Raw genomic sequence first — 25,991 nt, 5'->3', positions numbered from 1 at the left:
ATGCATACAATATTTTAAGTACTAAATTGGTTTTGCATTTCTTGTATTGCTTTGTGCACTGCCTTCAAAAACCTGGTTGTGTCTGAAAAAGAGAGTCCTCCAACCAGTGAGTGTATAAAGTGGATGAGAAATGGAAGCTTTCAACTTTAAATCGAAGATGCACTACCTCTTGAATAGTAGTGGCTTGTCCAAATGTTTCTGGTATAAAAGGGGGACATTTTGCTTCATTGAATGCAAAGTTTGTTTGTACAAGAGATTAAAAACTACCTACACTGGCTTGTACAAAGAAATGACAGCAGTCTAAAGGTTAACCCCATGACACTATGGAAATTTCTTATGGTCCCACTAGATCAAATACCCATCGTGGCACTGTTACAATACCACAACAGCCCCATCAGCAGCAATACCCATTATGATCATACCACTACAGATTAAGTGTCCACCTTTTAGGGCACCTGTACTACTCTTCCAGCAAGTTACACTTTTTGAAATCTTTCAATTTACTTTGTTTTGTTAAAAGTATAAAATCACCACAACTACTCTTCAAAATTTCATTTATTTGCCTTCACATTATAATTTGTTCTACTTAAACTTGTACATCTTGGCAATTAAGGCAATTCCTCCAAATACAAAAACTGCTCCAAATATGGCCAATATTCCAGTCAGACTGTTGGGAAGATGGTCTAAAAGAAAAACAAAAACTAGCTCAGTCATGAGTTCATTCCACCATAATTAACCCACTCCCAAGACCACCCAATCACATGCTTGCACCACTGACATCAATTTAAGATACTAAAAGCAACGGATACCTGAATTGTGCAATGCTACTTACTTTCCTGTGGTACCATCACATAGCCTTCCACTGGGTCCACTGCATATCCATCTGGTGTCAGAGAGAAGATTAGTGGTAGAGAAGTCACAATCCCCTCCAAGGGAGCAGGATATACATCCTCTCTCTCTCTTTTGGATCCTAAAGAGAAATACTTCATAAGAATCACGTCTAGCCACTTTCAGACAAGTTATTCATTGTGCTATAAGTGAAGGCTAACCACCTTATGCGTTTCAAATTTGCCCCAGGCCAGAGGTCAGTAATGTGATGCTAAAACCGACAGTTACTACAATAGGTGTCAAGTGTGCATAGTGGGCTTACAAAACTTGAGGTAGTTTTACCTCCCAACTGTTGCTGTTATGCCTTGTTATATTTACATGATCAGAAACATAAGGGGGCAGCCAAAGGGCTGGCATAGTAGAATAAGGCACAGCCAAAAAGGTGATCATAAGCCATTTGCTCACACGCAGAGGGCTGCATGTTTACAATCACCATGAGGAGTGAGATGCTTTGTCAATCCACAGTGAGAAGATGGTAGGTCTCAAATACCACATCAGGGGAATAAGCATAGGGCACCCTTACACCAGTAATGCCAGGTGCCCATTTAAGCCAACAGGGATGGAGTCAAGGCTAGCTTTACAACTCCAGTCAGTATTTCCTGTACAAGTAGTCACAAGGCTTCCTTGATAGCAACTAGAAATGGGCTGTGGCAAGAAAACAGTTGCACCCCTTGTACCGAACCCGATCACCCTCCACCGTAGTATCCATTTCAAAATGTTACTGAAATTAGTACAGCCCATAGTCCCTTCCCAGACTAAAATTTTAAACAAGCTTACGTGATCTGAAGGAGTTGCAGGAAGGTTCACATGACTCCTTGCCATTAGGAACACATACAGCTGCACTGCAGTGGAAATAGACCTGAAACAGCAAGATTATGGTAAAATACATTTGTAACAAGGCAGAGAGAGAATTAGGTCCACCTAATACTACACATCAACTCACCTTGCTCTGTAGTTCCGTGATCATGCTCACAGTTTGACTAGCAGCTTGGATGCTAATGATGCAGGGGGAAGAGTGGAAACAAGCTGATGGCTTACCCATTCTGTGGCCAATGACTAATGGGTATAGCAATGATTTTGGTTCTGGTCAGTCAATTGCCACTATGCATGCAGAGGTTTTCTAGCAATATATAGGGATATAGAGCAGTGGCATGACCTCTGTCCAGTTAAGCAGTGATAGTAGCCCTATACAGCATGTGAGTAAGCATAGCAGGGTCATTCAAAATGACTTGGGTGCTCATGTCACCCACCGATGGCAGTTTATGGCTATAAGCAGAAGTGTTCTGACAGCTGTCAGAATGGTCAGTCATACGTTTAGCTCTTTACTTCTTGTGCAATACATGGGCTGGGAACTGCTCAGAGAATAAGGCAGATTGCATAAGGTGGACTGTCAAGTAGGGGAAAAACTGCACTCAACCCACATTCCTGTGGTGGGATATAAAAACCTGGAGATCCTACACCTGCCTGGCAGAATCCAGTTTATACACATTTAAGGTAAGCTAGCCAAAAAGGGAGGGAGGGAGCACTTTTTTTTTGCATAACAAACACCCATTATCTACTTTTCCTTGGGGAGGAGAGAGCTTAATACTAAACTGGCCTACACAGAGGCAGCCTAACAAAGTTCTTAGGACACCACCACAGAATATAGCCTGAAACATTTTATGTATTATAACAAAGGCGATTCCACCACTCCAATTACAGCAGAGGTACCCCCCCCCCCCATTACATTTTGCAAAGCATTTCAACTTTGTTCGGGTAATAAACTGGGAACAGGCTCAACTACACTAAGCAGCACAGAAGTCTGGATAACTATTCAAGACATGGTGACAGGGGAGAAGCAAGTGTTTGGGAAGGGCTGAAAAAGCAGTTGTGACATTTCATTGCTCTATGACAAAGCAAGGTTTTTAGCTACCCTATGCACTCCATACTGCAATAGCATATTACTGAGCCAGCTCAAACAAGCCAATTATGTTTCTAGGGTTACAAGGTGATATTTTGGCTTACCTGGCCTTGCAGAGGCATTTGGGTTGCATCATCTATAAAGATGAAGGTCTTTACAACAAACCGTCTGTAATGCTTTGGGAACTGTAACCCTGAAGAAGCATCTACAGTCTGCAGCTGACTTATATAGTTATCACCAGTATAAGGGCACCTGGAGAAAAAAAAAAAAAAAAGTTTCAGCATTACTGTACTAAGAAACCATTATGTTTGTCCAAAACAAATGCAATACTCACCCAGCAACCAGAATATCCCATTGACGTATACCTGATGGGTCAGAGGTAGGAGTACCCCAGCAGTTTTCAAGCACTAGCACCAAGTCTGGATCAGTTCTTTCAAGAATTCGGACTTCAACATAAACTGGCTCCCTCAGAAGCTTCACTACAGGGAAATCTTTATCAGTATAATAGGAGCCATAGAAGGAGTCTACAATGAACAGACCAGAAAGCATTAGTGTGCGTGCGTATGCAATAGAAAAAGCACATTACACATAGTTGCTACCAAGCAGCACATACTTAGTTATGCTACAACACAGGGTCGACAAGTGTTACTCCATGTATCAAGAACATTACAGTATTAAAACAGATACCCAATGGGCTACAAGTTACTTTATTGCCATGTTCAAATGAATCTTCTATTTAGCCATTAGTAGCCACCTGAACTTGACCTTAACAGTTTTTTTGAATGGCTATACACAGTGCTTTATAATTTATCAATAGCTAAACTACAGATTATATGCACTTCCTATATTTGTATACAGGAGCTTTTCGCCAGGATTCTACTCAAAAGATGCAGCTAGACGTTTGGTAGGTTATGCAGGAAAAAAGTGGTTAAAAGAAAAAAAAAAAAAAAGACAGGACCCACCAAAAGAAAGTTACCTTTTGCAATTCTAAGTTGAAGATGCAGAGGTCCACTGTCTGTAGCAGGTGGTGGTGGGGCTACAGTATATATCTGCACTTGTAGTGGATTGACATCTGCTCCATTATAGACACACTGGATAGTTAGCCTGCAGAAACAAACGCTCATTACAATCATATTGCATAAATCTTTGGTTGTATACAGACATCTACATATGCATATCAAAACTGTCAAGTGTACAAACTACTAGTACGATCTGGTAATTGTCAGTCATTTTGGTTGATGCATTCTAAGCAAATCCAAATACTGCAGTCCAAGGAAACAAGTACTATAAAGCACTGACTGCATAACAAACTTTCCATATCAAATCAAAACAGCAGGGAAGAAAAAAAAGCCACTGCCATAGCAGTAGAGTGCATCTTTTCACTGTGGCCTAAAACAAAGCTACTAAATCTAGAGCTTTTGCATAGTACACAGTTCTCATTTCCCAAAATCACCCTCAACATGAAACCACATTTTTGATACTGATTAATTAATGACAGCAGTCAGTAAAGTGTATTGCAGTACCTGAATGTGCTGTCTCTAGTTATAACTCCTTTAGGCCCCATCTGCAAAGTTCTGTCTGCCACCAGTTCATTTTCATAAATGTGATAATCTCCATCAGCCTAGAAAGCAGAATTAAATATGCTCACCAACGATAGCTCAATTAAGTGTTGAAAGTCTCTTGGAAAATGTACAACCTACTGAATCTTGGCTGCAGCAGTTGCACCTTTTACAGTTTTACTTACCATGTAAGTAGTGCCACAGGATGTGAATGGCACCCTGAACAACAAAAAGTCTGCATTCTCTCTTTCAGGAAGGCATCCTGGGTCAGATACAGCCATGTGTATGGAATCCAAAACCAAAGATGGAACTGTAACATTTCTGGAGACTACAATCAAGTAGTAAGCATCCTTTGTGCATTCTACTGTCACTAAAATTTAAAAAAAAAAAGCAGTTTGTTTTTTGTGCAAACATTTCCAGCAGCTTAAAAGGAATATACAAGTGCACATTACAAACCTGTATTTCCATAGTAACATGGACTGGTCTTTGCAATAGGGTCATAACAACAACTTGAGGCTTTACACTCCAGCTGGCCAATACCAGCCTCTCCACAATGAAGTCTCTTGCTTGTATCAACAGAGCAGCTTTCATCCAAGGACAATGCACTCTTCTGTTGCGACTTTGCTGTCCAGTCTAATGGTATTGAAGTGTTGAAATGTCAGTTCTGCAGCAAACATTAAGCTAAACTAGAAAGGGCTGTAAAGTTACATTACCTGTATGTTTCGGTGTACTGCAGGACATCAGAATTTCTTCTTCAACAACCAGGCTTTGTGATTTTCCTACACCTTCAACTTTCACTTTTAGTGTATAGGCACTGAAACCCTAAAGGAAAAAATGGTATTTAGCTAGATTCAGCTAGAGAAATCTTTCATATTGGATTGTTTGAAAATGCCACCTTAAGGGCCAGTTACAAGCAAATACTACTGTATTACTTTAAGGCATCTCATCCCCTCAACCACCCTGTACAATGGATTATTCCATATGAACACTCCATTAAAGTAGGAGTTACTCAGAGCAGAAACAGTCACTGCTCACCAAGTATCCATGCTTATGCAACCCATACTGTTTAGGTAGATCAGACCCTCAGGGCAGTTTTGACTGTAGCCTTGAGTTTGTCTTTGTCAGTACTGCCTCTGTCTGCAATAGGTTCAAGATGGACAGAATTGGGCTTTACCACCCATTAGATCTGTGCCCAGTCAAGCCATGTTCCACTACTTCCATTAATCCAACAAGACTAAACACCCTAGTGAAAAGGGTGTACACATCTTTGTGATGAATATAGTGCAACTGTAATTAGCAGGTTAATGACAGCATTTAATGTACCCAGTCACCTTCAGATAATTTAAGATGTATGAACATGGTTATTTTAGGGTTTAAACTAGAAGTGTAAATAACTAACTTTACGATTTCAGGCAACTGGTAAGGTCATGATTAAGACAAAGTAGCCACAATACTACAGTGCTCTAATTACAGCAATCTAGCAGCTGTCAAACACACAATAATTCCCCCAGATCGTAATCAAACAGGAAGGAGCTTTTTATATGCTCGCTTCATATATTCACACATGGAAAATACACAAGTAAGAAATTCAAATACCTTAGAAGTCTCAAGTTAACAGTCAAGGAAGCAATCACAATGCTCATCTTATCCAGCCTACTTAACCTCAGTAACCATTTCTCAATTGCTTAGAAACCCAGTTCTCCAATTGGAACAGCATTACTTCAAAGGCAAGCTACTTTTTTCCATCAGTGAATTGTCATGCTACCATCGTAAACATTTTAGGAAGCATTAAAGGGGCCTTAACCTTGCCCATTTCTCTAAACGAGCCAGTAGTTCCAAACCAGGTGAACCTGTGAACAGTACATGTGTACTAGTTAGCTCACATGTAGATGTTAAAAATTATAAATGTACATCATGTGCAACTTAAATGGGAGCTATTCTCTCCGGGCCACCACTGAAAATGGGTTTTACCCAGCTGGACTTTTCCTGGTTAAAGTTGGTTACCTTTTGGTCCAGACCAAACAATGGCACTAGGGCTCAACCCACATGCAAGCTGCCCCACACCGTGCAGGGTTGTGGAAGAACTTTGTCAATCACTAATGAAGCACCATCTGTGACCATGTCAGTCTGCTTTCAAATTCCATAGCAGTCTTTCAAGAGGGCAGAAGTGTCCACAATTCTAACCATCTCAAATGTGTTGCTACCACTTGCCAATTGTCATCTCCAAATGGCTGTCAAATTAATGCAATGTAATCATTATGCTATAAATTTCTCAACTCCCAGGGCTTACTAAAAGGCTGATTGGAAATCATTCCACAAACTTGATCCTCTTAAATGTAAATCATTAAAATGGCCTACAATTGGCTGGAGATCTTAGGATGCAACTCATTTCCCTATAACCTATTCTCCACTAATCTTGCAGTCTATTATCGCTGGAGTGGAGTAACTATAGTAAAACTGAATAAATGCAATTATACTACAGTGCAGCTGAACAGCTACTAGCAGCTAGTTTACCATACCCATCTAGGGTTGCAGTGATCCGCAGCAGTGTTGCAATGCTATAGCTGGCACCAAGGCAATGTTTGCCAGCTCCACTGCAGACATAAAGCCCCAGCCTGTCACAGACACTTTACAACTGCAGCTTGGACACCTGTAGGAGCCAGTGCAGGAGGATGCGAATGAGCAGCCATTGCCAGTTCAATCTTGAGAGGAGGTAAATAGCTCTGGCTTGCCATGAGCGACATCTACCATGGGCTAGGCATGTTTACTCAGTCAGCTCAAGCTAGAGTCTGCATAGTCACTTCCAAGTCACATAGTAAGCCAAGGGGAAGGCAGGTTGCAGAGGCACACTCCCTCTGAGGTAAGCATATATCAGAGCCAAGACCCTCCCACAGGTTATGGAGTGCTCCACCAAGGAGGAGGATAGGCTGCCCTGCAAGACCAGCAAGCTGGCCCATGTCCTACCACTTTACTCACTGCAGAACAGATGAGATGACATGGGATTCCTGACCATAAATGAATCTGTCATATGGCTTTTCACCTTGTTGTTCCTGGCTTCCATTACCACTGAACAAATGGGCCAATTAACTTATCTACTAGTACTCTGGCTCAGTCTTGCGAAAACCATTTTTGGTGAGACTTTGTCCCATAACCTTTTAGCAACAGACAGGCTGATCTATTCTAAGGCGGAAAATTAAATTGGGCATTTTTTACTACCAATATTAAGAGAAAAAAAACTGACACCTCTTCAATGATCCAAGTGTCCAAGGCAAAGATTAAGTGCAGGGCAAGAACTTCACACAAGTTGACCTCCCTGGCTAAAGACAGAAGGTTCTGATACACTAGCAGAGATCACATACTGCAGCTTGAAATAACACATACTGCAGCTTGAAATAAAAAAAAAAAGTGTGGAAAAGAACTTAGTGACATTCCAGGAGAGGATCAGCATGAAAAATCTGTGCTAGTTACGTTTCAGGGAATGGTGCAACGTATCCAGTAAAACTGAAAACTGTTCCTTTGGTTTTCTAAGGAGAAGGTACAGAATATATATGAGCAAGTTTACAGCATACATTTAAACTTAATAAACTGGCACCACCTCCCTCATCTAGACAAGAAAAAAAGAAATTTGAGTATGTAAGACTACATATTTTGATATCTGAACAAATGGGATAAAGTTAAATTTGTTGCACTTGCTGAATATGGCTGAACAAAGGTTTAATTTGAAAGGATGTTTACATAAATACCAGGGCATTTAAATTATTGCAGACTTTACTCTGAAACAACCAAAGAAGCTGGTACTAGTTTGTATGTAGAAAAGTTTTAAAACCGCCCAACTGGCAAACTTGGGGTCACTTATGAAAAGTAGATGCACTATCTAAATGAACCACTGAATAATGAAGTGGTCAAGTACAGTCTGTAGAGGGGTATTTAGTCCATTCTAGATGTCACTCATGGCAGGTTAACTGCCCAAGACAAGTTATAGAAAATGTGGCAATGTTAATGCAGTGACACGTAGTCAGTTTTCAAACATTTTGCATCCTATCCTTAAAGCTGGCAAGAAAATACTCTAAAGAACATGCCTACACCTCCTGCAGGATTCAAGCTTCCACTTGCATGGATGCATACTTGACTTGGACTACTTCAATTATTGCAAGGCCTGTCACCCAACAGTTTAGACTGTCGATCCAACAACCTCCACCTCCTGCCTGGCTGGTACTACAGGCATGTTCCACCATGTCCACATACCACTTTCAGATCAAGCCTGGGGTTTACAACCAAAAGTTATACAAGCATTTTAACAGTTTGTGCAACCAAATGTTATACAAGCATTTTAACAGTTTGTGCAAGGCATTTACAATTAGTAGAAACAGCAATGTTCCAATGTATTTACAATATCTAGCATGGCTGTATTTAAGGTATAACCCAAGATAGATTGTAATGTGTGATCAGTGAACATGTCAGACATGCATTGCATTATCCTTCCCGTCTCCAAGCAGAAATGGGTATAGGAGAACAGAAGCAAAGTTACATTAGCAGACAAGCTGGTTCATACAAAGGGGTAAAGTGTTGCAGAATACAGGCAGTCATTGTATCCATTATATCCCAGTCTCTTCACTTGTGTTTAAAGAGTAGGGTAGTTGGTGCTACTTTATCCTCCACTAAAATGTTTCTTCCACAATAAACTTTAAAAGTAGGGTAGTTTGTGTTGCTTTAAAGTTTAGATTTCCTCCTAGGGTGCCTTCACAGCAAAACTAATGATCAACTTCACACAAAGCTGTTAGACCAAAGTGTTCAGCTAGGGCACATTCTAATTACACTTGGACATCTAAGACAAGTCAGATTATCAGTTATTTCATGCAGCACCAAACATTACACATACTTACACCCAGTGGATCCTCAAAAGCAAAGCCCATAAGGCAAGCAATATTACCCAGGACTTTCATGGGGGAAGACACAGATGCCCCACTTAGACTGAATATAAACATAATGATAAATTGCTTATCCATTGACGAGACCCACCAAGTTATGCAAGCACTCAAGTCACTGCATCAAAGATACCAGTACAATTCCATCATTGTCCACATGGGCATAAATGACCAGAGACATACCTGGCTTTGAGACACTGATCCCAGAGTGCGTCTCAGCCTAGTTAAGTACCTTGGATTCAACAGCGTTCTACCTTCCAAGGTTAATGCCACACAAGAACCAAAGACAGATTTCAATAAATTGGCCAAGTTTCTGGTGTCATTACAGAGAGATTTAACATATGTCAGCATGGGAGGGACAAGCCATGTTGCTTCGCAAAGAATTGTCTGCACCCATCTTAGGCTTCCGTTTTTTGACAAACATCTGCCCCTTGGAGCCTTTTTTAGGCAATGCCAAACTGGTAAACTGACCAAAGGAAATACCCAATAAATGTTGCTGCTCAATGCTAGGAGCCTATTGAAACTTCACACCCTACAAGCTCTCCTAACTCTGGAGGACAGACATCTGTACAGCTACAGACAACTTAAATCCACAGAAAGTACTCCAGCAGCACAAAGGCTTCAGTGCCTTTCATACATTTAGGCCATCAGCTGATCAGACAAGGCCAAAAGGTGGGGCAGTCTCAATCTACAGTAGCAACAAGTATAACTTTACATTGGTTAAATGGGATGATGCCCCTTGAATTTATCCATATGCAAATCACCATAGACAAAAGTCGGATACCACATCCTAAAAAGCTATAGATCACCCTCTCCATCTATCTAGTCCTACTGGAGACCATCATCCAACCAAATACCCTACTCATGGGAGACTAAATACCCCTCTAGGACTGGAAAACACTAGATCAAACACTCAGGCAGAACAATTCCTTTACTTTTAACACAAGGACCCTTGACCAAATAGTGCGTACAACCCCACAGGTTCAAACATACTAGACTTACTACTAACCAATATAGAAGAGTACTGCACCCCTCCATATCACATCCTTAACTAGTAAGGTCAGACCACAAAACTGTCACAAAATAAGAACCTGGTAATTCTTGCAAATCCTGCAACAGTTAAGAACTATTCTAAAGAAAACTACATCCTGTTAAGCAACAGTCTGTCAAACTTCAGTTTCCCTCCCAAGAGTTCACAACCTAGACAGGAGACCCTGTGCAACCATGTAAATGGCTAAATACAGGCTGATGTACCTACTAGAAGCAAGTCCGAAAAAACGAAAATAAACCACACTGGTGAAATCCTAACCTTAACAGGGTATATAACAAAAATATAACAAAAGAAGAACTTATGGCCAACTTCAGGAAGATCAACTCTCAAGTGATCTCTAAACTAAAACAAGAGACTAAAGGAACCAAGTCCAACACCAGTTAAGAGGTCAAGATAGCCAAGACAACCACAAAGCCTTTTACAGCTCTGTCCAAAACCTCAAAAAAAAGCAGCATCCAGCAGTGCTTTAGCTAGTGATCAATTGTGCTAACTGAAGAGCAATATAGCAAGTCTGCTCACTAAAGTTCAGTTCAAATTTTACCCCAACTCCTCCAGCGATGAAATATCCCCTAGCATACCCCCTCAATTATTAGTGAGCATGTCATAGCAGCATGTACAAACGCCAAACACAGCATTAGTGGGCCCAGCCAATATCCAAAGAAATCCTAAATAGCTTGAAACGTGACATCAGGACCATTTTAATCACTTGTCAACTACAAGTGCAGCCTTTTCACCATATAAAGGAATACAGCTGTGGGAATACAGCTGTTATCCCCATTTCAAAGGTGAGCCATCAACAGACCCCAAAAACTATAGACCTATTATCTGACTAGTCTAATACACAAAACCATGGAACAAAATTATAGACCTGATCAAGGATACTGGCAACCTTCAGACCCTGAACCAAAGCCAGTTTGGCTTCAGTCAAGAGAAGGTTATGCCTACTAAATCTAGTAGACTTCTTGGAGAAAGTTAGAGGCAATGATGAGGGGGAGAACTGCATACTGCCTACCAAGACCTGGCAATCAGTACAATACCCAACTCTGGTATAGTTGGGGAAACTCAGGATTGCCAGGTAGAGCCAGACATCAGTACTGGTGAGACCACCACTGAGGGACTGGTCACCAGCAGGTACCTCAGGTACCTGTGCTGGGCTGACTCCAATTTGGCATCAATTTCTCAGAGACGGATGTCAATGTCAGCCTTGGATAAAGTTCAGATTACTACAAAATTAAAAAAAAAACTATTTGCAGAGATGGGGGGTTGCCATGGGCACCCCCTGTGCAAATAGTTATGCCAATCTTGTGGTTTACAATTGGGAACGGGAACATCTATTTAAACATCCAGAGTTCAAGAGAATTAAGATCTACAAGAGGTTTGTGGATGACGTTTTTTTTGTTTGGGAAGGCACAGAGACTGAGTGCACAAAATTTATTAATGAGTTGGAAATCACCTCTTCTTTTTTGAGGTTTACTATGGAGACATCTTATAATTTGGTACACTATTTAGATTTGCAGTTAGAGTTTAATGGTAACAAGATTGTTACCTCGCTACATAGGAAACCTACTTGGAGAAATACGTTGCTTCGCTTTGAAAGCATGCATCCCAGATTTACTTTCAAGGGAATAATATCCAGTCAAATGCATAGAATATTCAAGATATGTAGAGATAGTAATACTTTGCAAACAGAACTTAATACACTTGAAGCCTTATTTAGAGAAAGAGGCTATCCCACCAAACTGATAACAGAATGCAAACGTGAAGTTTCAAGCAAGTTACACATCAATTACGGTTCAGTTGTTAGTGAACAAAGGACTGGTTTTAAGCAGCATGTTAGGAGTAATGAGAGATTTACTGATAGGTTGAGCTCACTAGATTCACTAGTGATATTTTCAATTTGAATAAAATTATCTCCAGAAACTGGAATGTTTTAATAACAGATCCCTTTACCAAAACCATAGTAGGCGAGTACCCTAGGTTTAGTTATAGAACATCTCATAATTTAAAGGAGCTTCTTTGCTTAGAAAGGACCTTACAGCATAAAAAAAAAAAGAAGTGACAAACAAGGTACTTTTCCTTGTGGTCGATGTTCCATGTGTCCCTATATATCCAGGAACATCAGTTTTTTACATCCAGAAGGTCTTTTTACCTTCATTCCTAGGTTTTTCAGTGATTGTAATACTAGTAACTTGGTCTATTTAGCTACTTGTGACCACTGTGATGTATTTTATGTAGGGTTAACAAATAGGCGGCTTCGTGATAGGATTTACAATCACTGTTATGATATTAAGAAGGGACACGAATGCAATGCTCTAGCTAAACACATCATTGAACATAATACTCACACACCTTTAGTTTTAACATAATACTCACACCTTTAGTTTTAAAGTTTTGGAGAAAATATTTCTAAACCCTAGAGATGGAGACAGCAATAACCAGCTAGCTGTTAAAGAACTTAAGTGGATTTTTACCTTGAAAGCTCACATACATCCAGGGATCAATCTGTATCGGTCAAACCCATTTTGAATAATAGGAAGTTATAATAAAGTGGTGGGCTTAACATCTATAATTCATATCCTGACTGGGTGTTTAGACTCCACTTTCCGGACTTATCACTTTGTTAAATTAGCCTGACCTACTAGATAATTATTCATTTTTTTTATATACATAATACATACGATACGGAATTATTATTTACATTAGGTTTTTTTCCCTTTGGTCATATATCATGTACATAGCCATACAACAGGTTAGCAACTGGGTTTTGCTTTTTCTTCTTAACCCACAATATATATTTTATGTCATATTTCATCCCTTTTTTATGATTTATCAACATATTAACATATATTTTTATAATGGTATGATAATTCATGTAATGAAATATATACTTAATATGTTTGTTTAAGATACATATGTAGATCAATTGATTGTAATTAATATACTTATATATGTACAGGCATATTGGATTGGCATATACATTTTATATTTTTTATATTTTTTATTTTACATATATTTTATATACATACATATTCAGGTACATATACTTCTTTACACTCCTATTTCTTCACATTTTACATTCTTCCCTCTCACATATACTCTGTTTATAAATAATTTATATGCACTAGTAATAATCTAAACAGCTCATAGACATATATATTTTTTAAATTTATAATATACTCCATATATTTTTCATATACATTTTCACTGAGTTTAATTGATTAATATAATATTTTTTCATATAAGTGTTCTCAGAGGTAATATTTCCACTCTTGTTTCACTATTCTGACAAGAGTGTTCCTTGGGATTTATTGTTATATATAAAAATACTGGTTTCAGAATTTTTTCGTTATTTTTTGATATTTTATTTTTATAGGTAGTTGGAAGGAAAATATTATGATATTTAATAGTCGCATCATTTCACAATTTTTTCATTTTTTTACTTTTCTAACTTTGACACTAGCAATATGAACTTTATCGCTTTCTTGGCTTTTTTACATTTAGCTGTCAGTACAGTTTGGGTTCAGTATGGTCCGATGAGTGAAGTACCAGCATTATTATGCTCAGATATATTAAACTATTGCTTCCTACATGTTTTGATTTATGAGTTTTACAAACATAACAGGTATTTTCAGTATAAAATCTGATTATTATTGCTTATTAATTTTACATATGGGATGTTGAATTTAGGCATTCTACAGCACGATTATGTAGAACGCATTATTTAAAAGTTTTATGAACGCTATAGCCTTTGTTTAGTATGTAACATGTTTGAATTTCAAGCATGTTTTAACATGATTTAATATTGATTTATATCAAATAAGTGCATTTATTTTGTATATGCATACTGTTACATCGTTTTGTTGATATGCGATGTTCCATTGTTGATACGTGATGTTCCTAAGGCAGATGAATACAGGCACTTTGTTTCACAAGATGTTTACCTTAGAAGGCGTACTGTCTGATTCGTTAGACCTTTTAAAATTCTACTTGCATATACTGTTTGTTAAGGAACTAATTATCCTTATATATTTTATATACAGAGCATGATCACTTAGGATTATGTTGGTCTTTTATAAACAACATTGTTCAATGTTTTTTACTTTCAAATAGACTTGGATACTATGTTTGCACCTTTTTAATTTTGGAAGACGCATTATTGAGCTGTCTTCTTAATACATTCTATATTCCATTAGTTGATGCTGAACGTCTTAATTGCGTACAGTTTAACTGTCTACACTTTAAAGTGGCAAGTTTTACATTATGAATCCCTGACTATTTGAAGATGAGATTTGGGCATTGTTTTGTACATATTAAATTTATATTTGGGTTCATTGTTGAGCCGATTTCTATATACTACATTTGTTTCATTACCAATACTGAAGCGGATGCTTAGTTAGTTGTTTTATTAGAGTTTTAATTACTACATTAGCCTAGATTCGTCTAACCTTTAAAATAGGTCATTAGCCTAGATTCGTCTAACCTTTAAAATAGGTTGTTACAACTTTATGTCAGTTCATTATCTATTTATTGGGGTTTACATTAGTAGTATTTATATGCGCTTTCAGCATTTTTTAGATTTAGTTTGGTATAATGTTATAAGCATATGGAGAGTTACTATATCTATGTTATTTGTCATTTGGATTTGTGCTTTTTCTGGCCGTCACTAGCAGGTCTGTTGATTTGCTCTAAACTTCCACTGCCACTTCAAAGAACAGCTGCTGTTAATTATATTATTAACTAATTATTACTTTGATTTTTGGCTTGCGCGCCAAAAATTTCTGTATATAAGAAGGCAAGTTTTTAATGTTAAATACACCTGAAGAAGCGTAGTCCAACTACGTGAAAGCGCTTGTGTGTTCTTATGGCTCAATAAAAGATTTTACATTTATTCAACTTTTCCATGTGGTGACTCCTGTTGGAATCTGATATCATCATTACTACAAAATTGTCAGATCTCAACCCCCCCCCCCCCCCCCCCATACACAAACATTTTGCAAAAGGGTTTAACAGAGAAATAACCGGTGCCAAAGTCATGGCTTAAAACTTAAATGTCAAAGGCATAGCTCCTTTTGGGAAAACTGCCACCCAGGCCAATTACTCCATCCGTAAGACACTCAAAGTTGACACAGTTAGGGATCAGAGAACATATGTGGACAACAATCTGGCTCCAACCTGGGGCTAAGGTAGCAAGAAAATAATTTTCTCTACCCCAGTTTATAATGGCATGGCATCCAGGTTCTAGGAAATCATGGTGCCAATTTGGCCTTTAAAATCAGACTCAAGTATGAGCCCTTTGGTATGTACCTGACCAGACACATGTAGCAGTTGGAATGCCCACAAAGGTTCCGCACAAAAAAAAAAAAAAGAAAAGCCAGGGTATAACATTGTCCTATACAGATTGCCTTAAAACTCTCAATACTCTTGTCTCTTGATAACCTGTATAGGCAATGACCATCACATAAAAAGACACATGTGCTGTAGTGCCAATGGACCTTTTGCTTATTTGCACAAAAAATGGCACAATCATAACCATGCTTGCGACATGGATAAGGCATGTTGGCAAGATGTCTCAGATCTCTGTGCTCTAAAAGGCTTCCCCATGGAGAGCAGAGTCATCTTTAATATTAAAGTACAATTTTGACCAATGGATGGGAAATCTGAAATTAATCCCTCCCAGGGCCCCCCCCCCCCCACAACACCTTTATTTAATCATCACTTGTGACAGGCAAATTTACATTGGTAAAAAATAAACTAACAAAACATACTTCACATTTATTGCTATACATCATATAACCCAAATATTACAGCATAAGCAATCATACGGTTACATAATGTAAACAAACCACACCAAATCCTAGTCGCAAACATTTTACATCACAGTAACCATGCCCAAACCAACATTAACCCCCCCCACACACACACACACACCTTTTAAAAACTTCCTAACCCACATGACCCCTCCTAACACACACCCATGCTACAAAAGACACTACTGGGCTGTGATGCACAGCTAGGCTTATGAAGGTTCTGGTGGTAGTTAGCCTATGAAAAAAAGTGAGTAGAAATGAACAGTACAAGAAGCCTTTATTCAATTACTACACAGCTTCCATTTTGAAAAACTGGATCTCACTTTTCCCACATATTTAATTAAAAGTGCATAGGGGTAGTGTTGCAGTGCAAGGCCACACACACATACACTTATTCAAGTCATCACTGCAAGTACAGTTCAGCAACACAACTTCAGTTATAACTCTGCTAGCCACACCGGAAGCTGCCAAACTGTGCAGTCAATACTAATGGTATTTGGATGAGAAAAAGTTCTGCCAGTCGCCATGCAAAAATCTCAGCTATACTACCCAGCTTTAATCCATTTAGACCATGGTAAAGGGTAACAGCTTAGGACATACATAGAAGCAAACAGTGGAACAAATTTAAACTTACTCTTCCATTTTGAACTTTTCTGACATGACATCCATTATAGAGGACTACAAACAGCGTTGCACCACCTTCCCTTGTAACTTTGTAATTACACATTCTAGCTGCTGGATCATGGATACCATAAGAAACACCTAGAAAAACACAAGCCAAGTTAACCAGGAAAAAAGAAAAAAATTGTACAAGGCTAAAAAGTAGAACAATTTCATTGATAAAGGGTGCTCTGCAAGTCTCACTTTTTATTTGAAACACTTGTGTTCTTTGGCTTAGCCCATCTTTTTTGTACTTTGTTGAGATCTACAAGTGGTGTTACTTACCTGCCTTTGTAAAGTTAAGAGACAGCTCTACCAAAACACACAAAGAATAACTTGCAAAACTAGGCATTACTTCAATCTCACTAAATCCCTTTGAGAATATAAACACTACAAGTTTGACTAAACACCATTCTATTTAACAGTGGGTCCCAGTTTGAGTTAGACTAGAATTAATGCCTGTGGAAGCCACAGACTATTGCCTAAACATGACTAGGAAGGGGTACAGGACACCTACACATTATCTACCAATGGTGCAGAATGGTCTCACAAAATACAGTACTCAGGCTAACAAAGGAAGATGGAATAAATATAGAAATGCAGCTGAAGAGAAAGCTTCCTACCATGAAGACTACTACCCAAGAGGTCTCAAATACTTGCTTATCCTGACTACACTAGAGAGAAAGTGGTGCTGGTGGGATGTTTGGAGAGTGATAAGGGTATGGGTGTCAGGGAGGGGAATCTACAAAGACATCACTTTCAAATCAGCCTACCAAAAGCCACATGGGCATGGGATAGTAACCTACGTAAAAACATACATTGCAAACTGTGCATCCAAAGCTCTGAGAGGTGGCTAAACAACAACAAGACAGACACTTCATATTCATTTATCTGCAGATTTTTCATGCAGGAATCAAGCCATACAGTTTAAAAACAAAGCTATAAAACATTATAGGTTCATAGGTTCATACTAGGCTATCTGCCCTAGGGCATTTATAAGCCTAACCAGAGTATGTTTGGCTTCCGCCAACAATTTTAAATTAATTTTGCTATGCCCTTTTTCGAGGTTAGTATACTGTGCCTCTGTCTAACAGTGACACAGAAGTGATACCCGGGGTAAACCTATGATCTCCCATCCACTCATCAAGATTCCTCGGAGAGGAAATGAGGGACTCTGCCTAACCTGGACTGGGATTTTATTCCATAGTGAAGGGAGCCTCTGGGTTATGAATCTGTCCCTCCAGCATGTCCTATTCATTTCAGTGCCGAGGTTCAAGTCTCTCAAGCGTGTAGCTCGATGGGATTTGGATTTTTTTGAGGTGCAGCATGTCCCTTAATTCCGGGTTGGACATGGCCTTGTACGTCAGGCACAGGTCACCTCTGAGCAGGCGGTATGCCACTGAGTAGAGCTGGAGTTTAACCAGGCAGCATATGGCATCTGTTTGAGCCCTTTGATCCTCTTGGTGAGGTACTTTTGGGGTCTTTCCAGTTGCTGCAGGTGTTTGGTAAGGTACATCCCAAAAGGGGCATTGTACTCGATTATGGGCCTGATGAGGGATGAGTAAAGAGGCACGATGATCTCTCCTAATCTAGATGTGAATCCCTTCATGATTAGGTGGGCTATATAAAATGTTTTTCTAACCACTTTGGCCACGTGGTTGTCAAATGAGAGATTGCTATCAACTTGGGTCCCCAGGTCCCTAATGACTTCTTCTGTACTTAATGGATTACCACCTATGTGGTAATTTGTGGGCACTTTGTTTTTGCCAAAGGGGATGACTATACACTTTTTGGCGTTTAGCTTGAGGCCATGGCTCTGGCACCAGTTGTCTGTTTCTATGAGGCCCTTTTGGAGGATGCTTGTATCGGCTGGAGTCTCGATTATGGCGCCCAGTTTGCAGTCATCTGCGAACTTGGTCAGTCACAGTCCTTCCGTGTTGGCCTGTACCTCCGAAAAATATATACCAAACGAGAGGTCCCAGGACTGAGCCTTGTGGGACGCCACTTGTAACTGGTTTGGAGTCTGACATGGCTCCAGCAATTCTAACCATGTGGGTTCTGTCCTTGAGCCAGTTTGCAACCCATCTAGTGACATAGGGGTTTATATTTAAGCTGGTGAGCTTATCTATAATGCCTGAGTGGGGTATTGTATCGAAGGCTTTTGCGAGGTCCAGATAGGCTGTGTGGACCACCTTCCCTTCGTCAATGGCCTTTGTGACTGTTTCAAAGAAGTCAACCAGGTTTAAGAGGCAGGATCTGCCCTTAAAGCCAAACTGGGTAGGATCCAGTGTCTGTAGGTCCCCAATATCTTTATTTATGAGGTCCATGATGATCCTTTCCATAGCTTTGCAGACCAAGCTAGTCAGGCTTATGGGGCGATAGTTTCCAGGGTCCGTTGAGGCACCACCTTTGTGGAGAGGGACCACTGTTGCTGTACACCACTCTTTGGGTACATATCCTGTAGTAAGGCTGAGATTGAACAGTAGTATTATGTTTGGGTTTAGCTCTTCTTGGAGTTCATGTAGGATGCAGCCTGGGACACCGTCTGGTCCCATTGATGCTGTGTTTTTTGCTTTGGAGAGGGCGGCTCTCACCTGAGCATCTGAGATGTCGGGGGGGCAGCACTCTGCTGGGATAGATATTTGCCCTTTTGGTGGGGAGGGGGGTTTGTGCTGAACCTGTCAGCTAGGATGTTGGCAATGTCTGTGGGATCAGTGTATTTTTTGTCATTTTGGACTAATTCTGAGCATATCTGGGAATTCCCACCCAGGTTCCTAACATAACTAAAGAAAGCCTTGTGATTATCTTTAGTGTCCTGTGCAATTTTTCTCTCGAAGCTGGCCTTTGACGATTTTATGAGTGCCCTTAGTTTTTTGCTAATACTGATCAGAGATGCCTTCCCTTTTTGGGATTTTGCTCTATCATGTAGTAGCTTCCTCCTTCTATTGTATAGTTTGTTTACGGCTGGGGTCCACCAGACAGGTTGTCTGCCTTTGGAGGATTGGGTCTTGGTTTTTTGGGATTGCATGATCCATGCATTCCTGAAGGTGTTCATAGAATGCATTTATAAAGGATTCTGCGGTCTGGGCTGCATTTTCCACAGGCCCGGGGGCTTTGAAGGATTCCACCTCGGTTTTGAGGAGTGTGAAATTTGCTTTAGAGAAGTTTTTCACTGTGGTTTTCTGGGCAGGGGGTGGGGTCGGGATGTGAATATCCAGTGAGATCAGTTTATGGTCTGATCTTACCAGTGAGGGATACACTTCTGGTCTGGAGCATAGAGTCCCCATGTTGGTGATAATCAGGTCCAGTATGTTTTCCCCTCTTGTGGGAGTGGTAACAAGTTGTTCCATAGCATTTGAGTTTATGAATTCTAGGAACCTTTGGGCAAGGGTGCTGGAGCTAGAGTAGTGCTCCCAATCTATGTTTGGGTAGTTGAAGTCGCCCAATATAATGGTGTTTGGAGAGACCTTCATATTTTCCAGTGTTCTCAGGAAGGCCGAGTGGGGTTCCTGGGTTTGGGAGGGTGGTCTGTAGCAGGCTATAAACAGGAAGGCAGTTTTACCCACTGTTAGTTGCACATGGATAGTCTCTGATGCTTCGTGCTTTGCCACCAACCTGGAGGTGTGGGTATCTTTGATGAATATCGATACTCCCCCTCCTTTTGTGGTTCGGTCCAAGTTTTGGGGCGAAAAGCATGGTATGAGGTATAACCTGGTAGTGCTGGGGTGCTCTCGGAGTCCTGAACCAGGTTTCTGTTACTGCACAGATATCGATGTTCTCCATGCTAAGGAGAGTTTCGAGTGCGTGCATCTTGAGGTTTAGACTTCTAGCGTTGAGTAGCATTACTCTTAGTTTCTTATCCCTTGTGATACCTATGGAGGTGGGTTTGTCTTTTGAGCCTTGCCTAAAAAAGGCACTATGGGGGTAGCAACAGCCTTTGCCAATATCCGAAAGCCCAGGGGTGACAGGTGCAAGCCGTCCCTAGCAAAGCATCGTGGCTTGTCGTGCATATCATCCCAAGCTGACAGGCATTGGATCCCTTTTGAATGACACCAATACTTAAGCCAATTGTTGAAACTGATCATCTTGTCTTCATATTGTGGCATCATTCTTGGTGAGGGTAAGATGCTACTCAAGGTCAGGGTCATACCAGCCTGGGCTACATGCTCAGAGAGCTCCTCTATGTCTCTTTTCATGTAGTCCAGGGAGGCAAGTCTCAGGTCATTCACACCAGCATGGACAATGACAGAGTCATATTTGTACTTGCCTTGGAGTGACCCGAGTGCTTGTGTTATGTGGCGGATCCTAGCGCCAGACAGGCTGCTCAGTGACCTTCTCCTTGTTCAGCCTGGTGAGCGGGACGTCAGTGTGCCTGACGATAGAGTCACCTATTACAAGTGTATCAGGTGTGTTGTTTAGCCTTAAGGGCTGTGACTGTTCAGCACACTGGCTTTGTGAGATGTGTTGCACGTGTTTTGTTTTGGGGTAGCGGTTGCTTGGGTGTCTGCTTTGGAGGTCTCTGCTGCTTAGGCAGATCTTTATTTAGAGCCTTCGAGTATGTTTTTGTATGATTATGTGTTTGGTTTGCTGTCGTGGTAGGTCTATGTGAGACTGGAATTGTAGTGAGTGTGGTTTCCTTCTCCTCCTGACTGGTTATGCCAGTACTGAGTTGAGAGAGCTTAGCCTCCAGTTTGGCTATATGGTTGCATCTCTCACATGTGTTGGAATTTGTTGGGAGGAGAGGGTTGTCTGTGTACATGAGGCAGTTGTAACATTGCCTCAAGATTCCCATATTCACCAGCTGGACCGGAGAGGAGATTGACAACTGACCTTTGGACATGCTAGAATAATATTGGGAATTCCTTTATAATTGAAAACAAGGGCCAATGGGGAGCGAGGGTGTAGTGCTTTATAATTGAAAACAAGGGCCAATGGGGAGCGAGGGTGTAGTGCTTTTAATTTTTAGTGCTGACTTATAATTGCTTTAGTGAGCAAGTGCCAGGTAACAAGTGCAATGTGTTACAGGTAACTTAAATGCAAAAACGACAAACAGTAACTTTCTTTCAAGCGAAGCAAGGAAATAAGTACAGTAAGCAATGCAGATATCACTAGGGATCCACAGAAGCGCTGAGAAGCCGCGTTTTAGGTGGAATTAGCATTCCACTAGATTCAGCAGGCCTGGATCTAGTCTATGCTACAGCAAACAAGGTGTACCAATTTCAGTAAGATACAGTTCAAATATTCAGGCACTATAAACCTCTAACCAGAAATTCCCAGCTCAGAAGGGCAGAGTCCAGCCTCTCCTCCCACAAGAGTGCAGACCACGAACCTTCTTAATGTAAAATAACTGGCCTGAAGCCCAAGTGCTTAAACCAGAGCTAATAACAGACACTGAGCTCTCAATCAGCAGTTCCCAATTTAGAAGGATGAAAGCTACCTGTCCTGCCACCACAGTGCATGCCACAAACCTTCCCAATGTAGAACAACTGGTCTGAAGCCCAAGTGCTTAATCCAAAAGACTTAGAATGATAGCTACACTTTAACCAAGTTACTACCAAGCAGTAATAAATACAACTGAATACTTTAAATAATGCCTGGATTAGTGCTCAAGTTATACAAACAAAGCTAGATTCAGCAGGCCTGGATCTAGTCTATGCTACAGCAAACAAGGTGTACCAATTTCAGTAAGAAGAAATTCAGATATGCATGCACTATAAGCCTTCAACCAGAAATTCCCAGCTCAGAAGGGCAGAGTCCAGCCTCTCCTCCCACAAGAGTGCAGACCACGAAACCCTCTTAATGTAAAATAACTGGCCTGAAAGCCCAAGTGCTTAAACCAGAATTAATATACTTTTAGAATAACAGACACTGAGCCCTCAATCAGCAGTTCCCAACTTAGAGGGATGTAAGCTACCTGTTCTGCCACTACAGTGCAGACCACAAACCCTCTCAATGTAAAACAACTGGTCTGAAGCCCAAGTGTTTAAACTAAAAGGCTTAGAATGAGTTACACCAAGCAGTAATACATACAACTATGTAGAAGTATGCTTATGGTATTGCAAGAACCAGCAGCACAACAAATTGCAGCAATTTTTTTTTCGCCCTCCCTTCCTCCACCATACCATTCAATCTCTAAGCACAAGAAATCTGGACAAAGCTAAAAATTATGGGGAACAAAGGACCACAACCAGGAACAGATTTAAATATTCCCTTAGCAACTTAAAGAGTACTATTGAATAATTAGCTTTACATTAAGGATATATCTGAAACTGATAATGTAGGTAAATCAATGAGGACTGGAGTGACACCAGAAAACCACACTTTTAATGTTACCACCTGCCCCTTTAATTGTGAGGAGGTTCTATTTCATTGTTCTATTGTTGCACTGTGCGCTCTTTTGAAGGAATGGCTGATTAAATAATAACATTTTGAAAGCCCAACCTAATGTTTATATACACAACACAACACTGTATGATGCTTTTTTGATTATGCAACTGTCCTTTATGTAACAGTTTCTAATTTTAATAAACACGTATGATTCTATTTTAGGGTTACCATCTGTCCCGCTTTGCGAGGGACAGTCCCTCTTTGGGCAGTTGTGTGCTCTGCAAAAAAAATTGTAAAAATGGCAAATGTCCTGAGACTTTAGGACAAAATTATTTCCTATATTTTATGTAATAGGTGCATAAAACAGTTAGTCTGTATTTGAAACACCTAAATGTTATACAAAACAGAATAAGCAACCAAAATGCCACAAGAATAAGCTTTTAATTCGGCAAAAAAAGTGAAGTTTTGTCCTTTGTACGGCCATGGGCATGTTTCGGCCTGCAAAGTCTGACATTTGTACCAAAAATGTCCCACTTTCGGCATTTGAAAAGGTGGCATCCCTATTCTATTTCGGATTTTGGGCCACACTGCAGTGGTGGGGCTGCGGCAGCGTTGTCCGGTACGATTCTCAGAGCGTCTTCTGCGTAGAGACATACGTAAATAGGCGTACCTTCGTTGAAGGTTGTGCGTCAGGGGTGGTAACTTGGCACGTAAAAATCAACTACCACTACCAATCATTAGCGGACCGCAGTTCCGCTGTGGCGACCCCTAACCCGGAAAAGCCAAAACAACCAACATCTTGGGGGGAAAAAAGTGTCAAATTCCAGAAATTTGAGGACAAAATGTCTAACAGTTTCATAAAAAGGTTATTTTTTTCTGAAATTCTTCAATGTTGTTATAGCAAGACTCAAACTCTACAACGTTGACATTTGTTGGACCCAACGTGAATCCCAGTCCTTTGCAGCGATTGTGGATATGGATTGCCCAGGAAAACGTTAAGTTACCATAAACAAAATGTCCCACTTTCTAAGGTTACTAACTTTTTAAATAACTAAAAAACAGTTCAAAAATATGAAAAAACAAACGGGGCAGTCAAACAGCAAAGCATCCCCCCATAACCCATTGACCTATCCGAAAGAAGACGAGGGACGCAGATAGCCTTAACTGCTCTCACAAACAATTCGTACAGTCTCCTACAACACGTTTTCTACTACTTCACTCTAAATGTGAAATGAATAGTAGCTACATACCTCCAACCTTAAACCGAATATCAGCAAATGCAGAATGTTGTACTTTAAGAACCATATGATCACTACCACAAATGATATCTTTACGGTACCCCCGAAACCGGGTCCTCTCAGATTCCGGAGTAGCTCCCAAAACATCGTTCCCGATAACACATATCAAAAATAATGACAGACCACATAAAGCCATTTTAATGTATACGTTTGCAATTATAAGCTTAGTTAGAATGTGTTATCTAGTTTACTTATAAAGAAACCGAAAAGCAATCGCTCTTTTAAGAACTACTAATTGAGGGTAAAGTGGAAATTGAAGAAAACAATTTCCTCCATCCCCACCTCTTATATTATTAGGAACACGGGTGGGTTATTAAAGTGACGCCTTCCGGATCCATTGCTTTTTGTTTTCTGATTTGTTAGGTTTAGTTACCTTACTCCAAGGATGACTAGTTTTGAATTTTCCCCACTTTGGTGGGGGGAATGCAGTTGGTTAGCTCCATGTAGTTTTGGAGTAGGGTTTTGCTATGAAATCCGCAAAGGGAGGGGACGTACCAATTATCCATAATGGAACACACTTTGGGAAAAGAGTTTTGTGCTGGTTAACTACTTTATGGAATACTGTAGGATAATAAATAATAATAAAACATCAAATGGCATGCAGATGTTAGCAAATAAATTGTACTCAAAGTTCATGTATTTGTTGTTGGAAAGTATCCGATTATTTTGTATGGGGAGCAACACCATACTACAGTAATCCGTTATAACGACAATTATAGGTTTGCTTTCACAATAAGCTAAACCCAGTCGTTTGTATTATTTAATGGTCTACAGAGCTCCATACTGACAACTATAAGTCTCATAAACTGAGAAAAATGGTAGAAAAACAGGGTTTGTGATAGCCTGCATTTTCTGGAATATATGAAGTCTGAAATTCAAATATATGTCCTCATTTAGTGACTTTCATCTTCAGTGATCTGCCAGAAACCCACAAATTTTGCAAAGAATTGGCCAAAAATATGAGACAAAAATCAGGACAGCTGAGACATATGCATAACTCTCATCCTATTGAGATTTTAAATATATAAGTCTCATAAACTGAGAAAAATGGTAGAAAAACAGGGTTTGTGATAGCCTGCATTTTCTGGAATATATGAAGTCTGAAATTCAAATATATGTCCTCATTTAGTGACTTTCATCTTCAGTGATCTGCCAGAAACCCACAAATTTTGCAAAGAATTGGCCAAAAATATGAGACAAAAATCAGGACAGCTGAGACATATGCATAACTCTCATCCTATTGAGATTTTAAATATATAAGTCTCATAAACTGAGAAAAATGGTAGAAAAACAGGGTTTGTGATAGCCTGCATTTTCTGGAATATATGAAGTCTGAAATTCAAATATATGTCCTCATTTAGTGACTTTCATCTTCAGTGATCTGCCAGAAACCCACAAATTTTGCAAAGAATTGGCCAAAAATATGAGACAAAAATCAGGACAGCTGAGACATATGCATAACTCTCATCCTATTGAGATTTTAAATATATAAGTCTCATAAACTGAGAAAAATGGTAGAAAAACAGGGTTTGTGATAGCCTGCATTTTCTGGAATATATGAAGTCTGAAATTCAAA

At 39.9% G+C, this 25,991-nt stretch overlaps 1 protein-coding gene across 1 annotated transcript; it reads right to left on the bottom strand.

Moving 5' to 3' along the window:
* Positions 1–537: 537 nt before the first annotated feature.
* Positions 538–24,691, bottom strand: LOC122787550 (zona pellucida sperm-binding protein 4-like). The gene is made up of 12 exons (XM_044054324.1): positions 24,368–24,691; positions 16,765–16,892; positions 5,061–5,169; positions 4,804–4,980; positions 4,533–4,717; positions 4,312–4,409; positions 3,765–3,892; positions 3,123–3,312; positions 2,893–3,040; positions 1,666–1,747; positions 833–970; positions 538–683 (listed from the first exon to the last, which is right to left on the bottom strand). The coding sequence occupies exons 1-12, from the start codon at positions 24,549–24,551 to the stop codon at positions 583–585; spliced, it is 1,668 nt and encodes a 555-aa protein (XP_043910259.1). The 5' UTR covers positions 24,552–24,691; the 3' UTR covers positions 538–582.
* Positions 24,692–25,991: the final 1,300 nt, after the last annotated feature.

The sequence above is a fragment of the Protopterus annectens genome, chromosome 13.part0 (assembly GCF_019279795.1).
Source record: "Protopterus annectens isolate FY-2018-M chromosome 13.part0, PAN1.0, whole genome shotgun sequence".
In the NCBI taxonomy this organism is placed as follows: Eukaryota; Metazoa; Chordata; order Ceratodontiformes; family Protopteridae; genus Protopterus; species Protopterus annectens.
This window is presented reverse-complemented; position numbering and strand designations above follow the sequence as displayed.

Coding starts and splice junctions, on each gene's coding strand:
- LOC122787550 (XM_044054324.1), bottom strand. CDS start 24,551: ATGGCTTTATGTGGTCTGTCATTATTTTTGATATGTGTTATCGGGAAC. Junction 5,170..16,764: donor GAAAAGTTCAAAATGGAAGA/GTAAGTTTAAAT, acceptor TTTTTCCTTTAG/GGTTTCAGTGCCTATACACT. Junction 4,410..4,532: donor CCTGTGGCACTACTTACATG/GTAAGTAAAACT, acceptor TCTGCTTTCTAG/GCTGATGGAGATTATCACAT.